The following is a 10,450-nucleotide window of genomic DNA, read 5'->3' on the forward strand; positions in this document are numbered from 1 at the left end:
ATCTTATTTGGAGTTTGCTTACAGATGTGTTCTAAAAAGATTCATAGATTTCACTAATGAAAAGAGTAAAATAAAATAATCTTAAGGTGCGCAAGATTAAAGTAAAAGAATGTATTGAATTAAAAATATGTCATATAAACGTCCATCCATTTGATTGCTTAGTTATGGTCTAGTTGCCAGTAAACCATTTTAAAATTTTCATTCCTAACTCCTATTATTTGTATCTTTGCAGGAACCTGGTCGCCAACAACTTTGTGATTGATAATTCTAATAGCAGGTGCTTACTCCATCAATAACTATTACACAACTTTCTTGTTTTATCTAAAGAAGAGACTAAACTTGAATGTTGAACCGATGTTTCTTTCTGAATATTAGAGTATCAGATTAAGTTGTTGTTGATTTGAGTTCATATTTTCAATTGAAAATGCATATAATTGGACATCCGGATGATATCCATACTATACCATATGCCTTAAATACAAAAACCCATGTCTTCTCATCCCTATTAAGGTTTTAGGTTATAATGTTAGGGACTGATTAGAAAAGAAATTATGCAATTCTTTTTCTATATGTCTCATGACTTGTGTCATTCTGAGCCAAATATCCATCTGATAAAGCATACCCTTTCTCACTTTGATATGCAGCGGTTTATCTTCAGGATTAAATTGTCTTCAGAGTAACATACCGTGCAATCGTGGTTCTCCAATATGTAAGTAATTTGTCTACATAGAAAAGGTCTGCCTTCAAAATCTGACTAATACCAACAATTCTTTTTATGCAGATTCATCTTTTGCAATAAATTGTGGCGGAAGTAGAGCTATAACAGGTTCTGATGGAACTGACTATGATATTGACAATGCTAATCTCACGACTGCGTCATATTATGTCAAGGAGTCGGACAGGTGGGCGGTCAGCAATGCTGGAAGCTTTGCTGAAGCTCCTGGTGCTGATTATATAATCAATGACTTATCACAATTCCAAAATACTCTAGATCCTGAACTGTTTCAGACAGCAAGGATGTCTCCATCATCACTTAGATACTATGGCCTCGGTCTTCAGAATGGAAACTACAGTGTTACATTGCAGTTCGCTGAGACTGCCTTTCCTGATTCTTCTACATGGAAAAGTGTAGGGAGAAGGGTTTTCAATATATATATTCAGGTAATTAGAAAAATTACTTTTTTTGAAAGACATAAAAAGATATACTTCCTTCAACACGCAATGGTATATTTTCCGCCATTCTTTGTAGGTCTGTTTCATTTTAATTCACCATTACTTCAGGGAAAACTAGAAGAGAAGGATTTTGATATAAGGAAGGCGGCTGGAGGAGTCTCTTTTAGAGCTATTGAGAAGCAGTACATAGCACCGGTCACAAACAACTTCCTTGAAATACACTTCTTTTGGGCTGGAAAGGGTACTTGCTGTGTTCCTACTCAGGGCTATTATGGTCCATCCATTTCTGCGCTTACTGTGGCTCCCTATGGTATGAACCTTTAACACGAAAACAATCATAAATATCTTATCTCCTTTTTTCTTATGATCAAATTTCTTCCTCAGACTTCACTCCTACTGTCTCTAACAAACCGCCAAATACCTCTTCAAAAAGTAATAATACGGGTCTTGTTGTGGGGATCGTGGTTGCTATTGGATTTTTAGGCTTTCTTGCTGTAATTGGAGTTTTTACATGGAGACAGAGGAAAAGAAGACTTAGCCAGGAAGATGCAGAAGGTATGAACTAGAAGTGAGTGAGTAAATCTTATGCATCTCTTTATGTTTGTTTAATTATTTATTATTATTTTGCTTCGCAGAGTTGTCTGGATTATCCATTCGACCAGACACCTTCAGTTATTCTGAATTAAAGACTGCTACGAATGACTTCAATCCTGCTAATCTACTAGGAGAGGGAGGATTCGGACCCGTGTATAAGGTCTATTTTTACTTTAATATAGCAGCCATAATATTGATATAATATAATAATGTTGGACGTAGACGATAGTGTTAGCCAAAAAAAATTCTGAAGAGAATAAGAATATTTTGTAGCAAATGACATGTTTTGTGCAGGGTAAACTCTCTGATGGAAGGTTAGTGGCTGTGAAACAATTATCAGTGCAATCTCACCAAGGGAAGCGACAGTTTGTGGCAGAGATTGGGACAATATCAGCAGTGCAGCATCGGAATCTAGTGAAATTATATGGCTGCTGCATTGAGGGAGCTAAGAGACTTGTGGTTTATGAGTATCTAGAGAACAAAAGTCTAGATCAGGCAATTTTTGGTATAAATCAATAAAGCCTGACATTTACTTAGTAAGGATGCATCAATAGTTATGTATGATGACAGTTTGTCTTTTTGCAGGAAAGAACAATATATACCTGGATTGGGCAACTCGTTTCGAAATATGTTTGGGTACTGCCAGAGGTCTAGCATATCTCCATGAAGAATCAAGGATCCGGATAGTACATAGAGATGTCAAGGCTAGCAACATACTCCTCGATGCTGATTTAAACCCCAAAATATCAGATTTTGGTCTGGCTAAGCTTTATGATGACAATAAGACTCACATTACCACCAGGGTTGCCGGTACAATGTTAGTCCAATTTATTTTCATAAAGCCGCTTTCTTTTGCAATTTTCTCTCTATTAAGTAGACAAACAATTCCTACTTAAGAATACACATAAAACTAAAATTCTGTATTTGTTTAATCATGTAATGTGCATGTTGCATCAGTGGTTATCTGGCACCAGAATACGCCATGAGAGGTCATCTCACAGAAAAAGCTGACGTATTTGGCTTCGGGGTAGTTGTGCTAGAGGTTCTTAGTGGAAGACCTAATGCAGATACAACACTTGATGAAGAAAAGATTTACCTTCTTGAATGGGTATGTTGACTGTTCTCAGTAGCTTTAAGTGTTAATTGTTGGAGATTCATGTACAAGTGTAATACCACGTCGGATAGGATTGAAAAAAAAGTAATAGTCATAAGTACAAATTTGAGACATTTCTATGTTGGCAGGCATGGCGTCTACACGAGAACAGGCATGACCTAGAGTTGGTGGACTCAAAACTATCATCATATAACGAGAAAGAGGCCACTCAACTCATGGGAGTAGCGCTTCTTTGTACACAGGCATCACCAATGCTACGACCTCACATGTCAAGGGTAGTGGCTATGCTAACAGGAGATATTGAGGTGCCTGAAGTCACAACAAGGCCTGGTTACTTGACAGAATGGCACTTGAAGGATTTGAGTAGCAATTTCGTGAGTAGTGACTTCTCAAAAGCCTCAACCTCAAATTATAGCCATGATAGTGGGACATCAGACTCAAGTATGGCAGTTTATCGCAGAGGCACACTTTCACCATCGCAACCACTGGTGAGCACGAGCATCAGCAGTGAAGGAAGGTGATTTGAGGTTTCATATACTCTATAGCACATGTCTGTATTGATCTTTTTTTTTAAACCATGATCCTTGAAATGTGCAAGAGTGTACAGATTAATACATTGTACATGTTTAATAATTTCTAAATTTCGTTCTGCTACAGAGTATGTAAATTGATGATTATTTAATTGTTTCCAGTGCATCTTCAATATGTATGTAAGCTGATATATTTAAGTATAATTCAAATTTATAGCACTGATATCATGTCAATTCTGGGTATTGTTAGATCCGGACCTGATCTCAGCATCATCAGTCAACCACACTACATGACCACAAACACAAATAGCTAAAGTATCGAAAACTATATTTATTGATCAAAATCTAAAGATAAAAGCATATCTAGATACGCACATTTTTCATATTAGCACTACAATGAATCTCACAGAACAAAGAGGAAATATTTGTTATTAGCCATCTCCCCTCTACAAAGATCATTGGTTATGACATTTCATTCCCGTGATGTACTAGTCAATTTTTCTAATAACATTTCCTTTTAGTATTAGTCACACTATGATTACAACGTTAACATTTTTTCAGTATCTCTCTCTTCACATTTTTTTATACACTCAATTACAATTCACAGGTCTATCTTCATCGATCACACATTGTACACCATCCCCACCTCGATCAGTGATGTATGCGGGACCCCTAGAGCAACTGCTGGCCTCCTTGAGTTGCGTCGCAAAAAACCATACACCCCATCAATTGCCAACTTCTTCACCAAGGGTGCATCCTCCCTTGCCACCACAATTGTATTCCCCATCATATAAGCCACCCCTGCCTCTCTCTCCTCCATCAATTCCTTTACTTCCTTGCATTCTTCATCCTCACACACAAATCTCACCCTCCTCATGCCCCCAACATTACCAACACGTTCAAATCGTAAGAACTCGGTCACTTTGGCCAACAACCTATTCTCAAAGTCATAATTATCTCTTCCTCCATCCTTGTATCCATACCTAAGAATGCACCAAAACATTTTATGCTCTTTTGAACCATACCTTCCTATTAAGAACCTTTCATTTTCTGGGATTGTTGGTACCACGTAAGTCTGAACTGAGACAAATATGAGAACACGATGGAAGGCTGGGAAGTTGGTTACAAAGTGAGCAAACATTGGAGGAACACCAGCAACACTATTGGTGAGCACAAGGGCGACACCAGGAACTCTTGCAAGGCCAAGGGTGGGGCCAAGAGAGAGGAGGCTATCAAGGGAGACCTTGTTATGGAGTTCGAAGTTGAGCTTTTTGGCAGTGCCATAGTGCCAAATTGACATTGTTGTTAAGGTTATTATGGAGAGGAGAAAGGGGAGCCAACCACCATGAGGAAACTTCAAGAGGCAGGCAGTGAAGTAGAGAAGCTCCAATGAGGCGAAAATGATGGTGAAGAGGAAAGCGGAGAAAACAGACTGGTTCCACACCGTCGTAATTATGAGAAACATGAGGCAGGTGGTGACCAACATTACTGTGATGACTGAGAGGCCTAGACACCAAAAGAGAACTATTAGTAAGAGCTAGTCAAAGTTCTTTTATGTACCCCCAAAAGTTACATTTTTATGGTTTAGTTACTTTGAAGAATGATATTTGCGAGCACAGATTTCTTAAGTTTAGGTTTTTTGTGGTTATATATGTGATTTCTCTCTTATTCAATATTTCTAGCATTTGAAGGTGCAAATATGGAGGTTCTGGTATGTTGATGGTTAATGGATGATATTTTACTAGGAGATTACTTACAACTTCAAGTTTGTTAAATCTTGTGAAAACAAATTTTTCTGATAAATAAAAGACTGAAAGCTAATTCCTCACCAAATTATAGATGGAAACAAAATAAATAAAACCTACTAATCCTTATCCACAAACTACTTGTATTTTATGTCCTTAAGAAGTTAATCTGGAACTAATTTTTTGGCACTTGCATAAAGTTCACTTGTTAACATGAACTGTCAAATCTTTGAAATACAACATCTTTAAGCATTGGGATTGACATGAAGAAGAGTTTGTTTACTTCATTTTAAAAAGTCCTTAATAGATACTGGTATCAACATCAATAATTCAATATAGTTTATATTAGAATTTACATGTAAAGTACTTAGTTTAGTTCTTTAAGTTTCCTATAAGTATCCTGCAACTGTTTAAAATCCTACGCTGTATTACTAACTTGAACTGGGTTAAAGTATAAAATTTGCAATTCAATGCAAAAGAAAATTATTCAGCCTGAAGGAAAGTTGTAGAGAGACTAACCATAAGCGTTTCCAATCATGTCTGTGTCTCTGAAACCAACTATGACTGCAAGACATAAAAACATCAGGAGCCAGTTCGCCTCCGGTATGTAGATCTGGCCATGGATGTTGTTTGATGTATGGATGATTTTAACTCGAGGAAAGCAACCAAATACCCTACACTGACTGATTATGGAGAAGGTGGCAGAAATTATCGCCTGGCTACCAACAATGGTGGCTAATGTTGCAATGACAAATACTGGCCAGAATACGCCTTCTACATTCACAAGTGTCAACCAGAATGAACAAATATATCAAGTAATTTATTCAACTCTTTCTAGTAAATCCAATAAAAAAAGTTAACTTAAGGGTTCAAATTTTATAGTTATGTTGAGTCTGTTATAGATATGTGTTACATGTCAGTTATCCCCTTATTGCCTTGCATATTACCATTATACTAACCTATGTTTGTGTATCAGAACATATTAACTTTTGTATTTGTAATTACTGTAGATAACCATTAATAGTCTTGGGAAAAGGTTCCAGTTTCTGACAAAATAATATGGAAAGCTAAAATGTTGCATTTGTTAATATCGGTGCATACAATTTTCTTCTACTCATTTTCAACACGAAAATTGAGAGGAGAACTAACTATTTTCAAAACCATATATTAATACGTGAACAGGCTCCATATGCATGGAAACAGTTTTCAACAATCAGACTAAAGCTAGCATGAAGTCTAATTGAAGGAAATGCAGTCCAAAAACATATGAGGAATTGCTACTAAAAAACTGACAGTAAACTATTGAAAGAAATAAGTATGTCCAACAATTAGAGTAAAGGAGAATTTTCTTACAGTAACATGAACTATATAAGGAAATACCTGGGATGGCTTTGAAGAAGCTTCTTTCGAGGTCCTCCTTGTGCTTTGATAGGTAAGCAGCTTCCCCCATGTATGCCAGTAACAAGCAGGGATAAACTATCCATGTAAATGCCATCTGCCATAAAGAATTCCGAACTAACTAACAACTTCTCAAACAATCAAAATTTCTCAGGATAAATATCATAGAATACAAGTATTTGTCACAAGGTCAATAGGTAAATAGTTCAAACAATGTTTGTAACTTCTATTAACTATAATCTGAATTTTCTTTGAACCATCATAATGGGCATGGTAGTGGGATTTAAACATCCAATCTTTTGGAAGAAATGAGATGTAACTTTTTTTCCTTTTTCTTTTTAGACCCATGCATTATGGGTTACCCTTCAATCCCTGACTCTACAGTCTACACCTGCATCCCCTGCTAATGCCAACTAAAAACTGTGTCACTCAACCATCTATTTTAATTTTTTAAATTTGCTCTATGCCTTGTAATACGAAATCAAGATGGGTCTCAAGGAAATGTGTGTAGTGCTGACTAAGATTTGTTTGTTTCAGGTGTGAAACCGAAAAAAAAAACATTTTGAGTTCTCCTTTGACAGATATGAAGTCATCTACAAATATCAGATATGGAAGGTGTTTATGGATGTCATGTAGATTATAGCTTTCACATTCAACAGAAAGCAGTAAAAAGCAAGAAATCTAAATTTCTGAATTTGCAAATAAATTGTTCAACTGTTTAAATTATCAAATAGTTGGATGTTTACAAAACCAATTTGCCAGTTTAAGAAACATAATTCCGAATGAATGCCTTCATCTGGGTTTTAGAGCAAATTTGACGTCAAACATAAGGCCTAAATGTTCAACGACCCTCCATCGATAGCATAAAGAAAAACAAAAGAAAATTCAACTACTAGGAAAATGTTAAGAAAGGCAGAAAATCTCTTAGATCAGTAGGTCGCATAATTATCAGCATTATATAAAATTTTCATATGAAAAAACAATAATAATAAGACCTTACCCTGATTGAGATCTTAGAGAAGTGCCCAAGGTCAGCAAACATTGCCTCAGCACCTGTTTATTCAACTAACTTAGCAATCCTAGTAATGGAAAATGTAGGGACTTGGGAGTATTTTCTAGAAAATTGCAACAAACCTGTGATACAAAGGACAGCACCTCCAAGTGAACTCCAGCCATCCTTCCCCGCCTTCTTGAAAAAGTTATAAATGTAATATGGAGATATAGCACGAACAACACTAGGATTCCACTTGATTGTGTTGTATATGCCTAACCCACCGATGCAGGCCAACCAAGCAATAAGAATTGGTGCAAAAAGAAAGCCGACACGATGTGTTCCATAGTGTTGTAAGGCAAAAAGGGCCACTATAATAAGACAAGCAATAAACACGGAGTAATCTGCATGTCATATATAAACACACATAATTTAGAAAATTACTGCAATCCATACGTAATGAAATGTCAAGTGAAACAAATTAATTCAAACATCAATATTTTGTACGAAAGTGCCCACAGAAACATATTAGATAACAGAAAGTGCACATTGGATACCTATGAAGGGGATAGATGTGGTTTGGAGATTGTGAAGGCAATAATCCAAAGAGGTCCCTATCTAATTTTAACATACAGTAGAAGATACAAGAATCAAAACCGAGTATTCAAAGCAATACAGACGTACCTCCAGTCAAAGGGGTTCCTTACTTGTACAGATTAAAGACGCATTGTTCAATAGAGAGAAGAGTAGCGTTAAATAAATTATTATGCAGTCGAGACACTCACTTTCATGTAGCTCCAGGAATTTGATTTCGAGGCCTGATACTGCAGAAAGGACTGCAAGACACAACGGATCAAACAAATTATTCATAAATGAATAGCCCGAGCTTGCCTTAAAAACAGAAATTTGGTAAGTTAAACAATTAGAAAAAAAAAATGCCTCTGAAACAACTATGACTTATGAATATGGAAGCCTGTTGTCTAAGGCAATAAGTATTATTAGTTACTCAAATTTTCCAACTTAAAACTCCCCTGAGTTTTTCAGAGTAAAGACAAACTAAACATTGACAAAGAAACAAAAAAAAAAAGAAAACAAATCCATTCTGTAATTTATTTGATTCATTTTATACTACCGTTTAAAATGGGAGATTAAATGATGGTCTTTCCATGATTCTACATGACCTTCATACTAGCATCCTATCTTATCAAATTTTGTGCTCACCATATCAAATTTTGAGTCGCTATCTATAAGAAAAGGATTTACTAAGTTCACCCTCTAATTTCAAAATGAAGATCGTCACTCAATAGCGTAAATTCAGCAATTCATCAAAGAAAAAATGAAGTGTACCTGACATTGCCGGGGTCAAAACACCATCTCCCACAACCATACTAGTTCCCATGAGTACAAAAAGCAACAGTAGGATGCGAGAGCTCTGATGCTTCTCGAAGAAGTTCTTTATAATCAAAGTAGTTTTAGTCTCTTTACCAGACGTCCCAGGATTATAAGCAGCCAAGTGCTCAGGAACTGCATGCTGGGCATGCAAAAGACCCATCTTTGAGTTCCGGCACAGCAATGAATACAAAGCAAATGTTCCCCCTGTTAAATTGAGCCAATCCAAGTTAACTAAAGAAAGGATAAGACATGAGAGATGTATTAAATTTGAGTTCTTCAAGTACCTTCACCATTATCGTCTGCTCCTAAAACAATGGCTGTGTATTTGCAGAGAGCAATCAGAGTTAAAGTCCAAAACACAAGAGAGAGGATCCCGAGAACTTCATCATCCTCTTCATGAAGGCGTAATTTTCCAGAGAAGGTACTTTTGTATACATAGATGGGGGAAATGGTCAAGTCCCCAAACACAACACCAAAGCTCTGGTAGGCCAATAGAAGGTTTGTTCTGTATGTTTTCTGGAAATAAAATACCAAATATATAAAACAATATATGAATGTCGCATAAAAACACACACACATACACACACACAGAGAGAGAGAGAGAGAAATCTTTTAAGATTGGGAATTATGTGAGAGGTCGGTATTTAATGAAGTATGCCTGAGCAATCAAAACTACAATGACATACTATGATTCTTAAATGACTCAGCTCAGTAGTGAAGGGAATTATAAATTATATTGACCTCCTTACAAATTATAATTCAAGCTAAATATCTCAGAAGATCTCAGACATACATAAAGCAATGCAGAAGAATTTTTCAACACATTCTCCCCAGGGGGATACAAGTGATACATCTGAGGAACTATTTCATCTCACATGACATGGGAATAGAAATATGAATCAACCAGCCACCCATAATAATTTAATTAACTGTGTAATTGATAGTAATCCCCATCATTTTTACTCTACTGCCCATGATTAATCCTTCCCAACTAAGGATTAAAACGAAAACAAAGTAACATGAGGCAAATTTTATTTTTGGTTCACTCTTTCTTTTCTTTGAACAAAGTTTGGGATGATATTCGGTAATTAGAAAATAAGCATAAAATAATATCATAATCTTCATAAGTCTCCTTGTGAATAATATCTCTAAAGGAAATAAAGGGCAATAATTGTAAAAAATGCGAGGAAATTGCGGCAGAATAAATGAAAACTACATAAAGATGAAACTTCAAAGAAGTTAGATGCATTAAAAAAAATTATAGTTCGAAACAGATAAATCTATAAGCCATATAAGGAAAATTCGATTTCATATAAGATGCAAAAAATCATTGATTTTTTAATTTGATAAAATTATAGGAAAAATAGTAATCTTTTGACAGATTCCTAATCCAAAATATAAGCTTGGGGAAAGCTAGAATGATTAAGACATACACTTCATCAGACTATTGGAAATGCTACAATCTAACTCCTTTCTAAATAATTCTTAAAATACTAGAAATTAAGATCACAAA

General features: G+C 35.8%; 3 protein-coding genes across 4 annotated transcripts in view; 1 reads left to right on the forward strand and 2 right to left on the reverse strand.

Moving 5' to 3' along the window:
* LOC109844365 (probable LRR receptor-like serine/threonine-protein kinase At1g56130) overlaps nt 1-4,296 on the forward strand; it is an 8,682-nt gene extending 4,386 nt beyond the window's left edge. For both annotated transcript variants that reach the window (XM_020413366.1, XM_020413365.1), the window contains 11 exons: nt 233-277; nt 645-709; nt 782-1,161; nt 1,282-1,483; nt 1,558-1,728; nt 1,809-1,927; nt 2,062-2,272; nt 2,353-2,584; nt 2,725-2,875; nt 3,010-3,398; nt 4,019-4,296. In XM_020413366.1, coding sequence (XP_020268955.1) covers nt 233-277; nt 645-709; nt 782-1,161; nt 1,282-1,483; nt 1,558-1,728; nt 1,809-1,927; nt 2,062-2,272; nt 2,353-2,584; nt 2,725-2,875; nt 3,010-3,398; nt 4,019-4,205 — 2,152 coding nt within the window. In that variant the 3' untranslated portion in view covers nt 4,206-4,296. The remainder of the gene's footprint in view (nt 1-232; nt 278-644; nt 710-781; nt 1,162-1,281; nt 1,484-1,557; nt 1,729-1,808; nt 1,928-2,061; nt 2,273-2,352; nt 2,585-2,724; nt 2,876-3,009; nt 3,399-4,018) is intronic.
* LOC109844685 (probable potassium transporter 13) lies at nt 4,365-5,739 on the reverse strand. The gene is made up of 3 exons (XM_020413801.1): nt 5,676-5,739; nt 4,478-4,917; nt 4,365-4,394 (listed from the first exon to the last, which is right to left on the reverse strand). Exons 1-3 carry the CDS (start codon nt 5,737-5,739, stop codon nt 4,365-4,367), a joined length of 534 nt encoding a protein of 177 aa, XP_020269390.1.
* LOC109844367 (probable potassium transporter 13) lies at nt 5,806-9,799 on the reverse strand. Its single transcript, XM_020413367.1, has 6 exons — nt 9,222-9,799; nt 8,893-9,141; nt 8,331-8,381; nt 7,689-7,949; nt 6,537-6,651; nt 5,806-5,930 (listed from the first exon to the last, which is right to left on the reverse strand). The coding sequence occupies exons 1-6, from the start codon at nt 9,514-9,516 to the stop codon at nt 5,876-5,878; spliced, it is 1,026 nt and encodes a 341-aa protein (XP_020268956.1). The 5' UTR covers nt 9,517-9,799; the 3' UTR covers nt 5,806-5,875.

Source organism: Asparagus officinalis, chromosome 6 (assembly GCF_001876935.1).
Source record: "Asparagus officinalis chromosome 6, Aspof.V1, whole genome shotgun sequence".
NCBI lineage: Eukaryota > Viridiplantae > Streptophyta > Magnoliopsida > Asparagales > Asparagaceae > Asparagus > Asparagus officinalis.

Coding starts and splice junctions, on each gene's coding strand:
- LOC109844685 (XM_020413801.1), bottom strand. CDS start 5,739: ATGTTTTTATGTCTTGCAGTCATAGTTGGTTTCAGAGACACAGACATG. Junction 4,918..5,675: donor CATGATTGGAAACGCTTATG/GTTAGTCTCTCT, acceptor TTTGGTGTCTAG/GCCTCTCAGTCATCACAGTA. Junction 4,395..4,477: donor TCTCAGTTCAGACTTACGTG/GTACCAACAATC, acceptor GTGCATTCTTAG/GTATGGATACAAGGATGGAG.
- LOC109844367 (XM_020413367.1), bottom strand. CDS start 9,516: ATGTGTGTGTGTTTTTATGCGACATTCATATATTGTTTTATATATTTG. Junction 8,382..8,892: donor TTTGACCCCGGCAATGTCAG/GTACACTTCATT, acceptor TGTGTCTTGCAG/TCCTTTCTGCAGTATCAGGC. Junction 6,652..7,688: donor TGCTGTCCTTTGTATCACAG/GTTTGTTGCAAT, acceptor TCTTTATGGCAG/ATGGCATTTACATGGATAGT.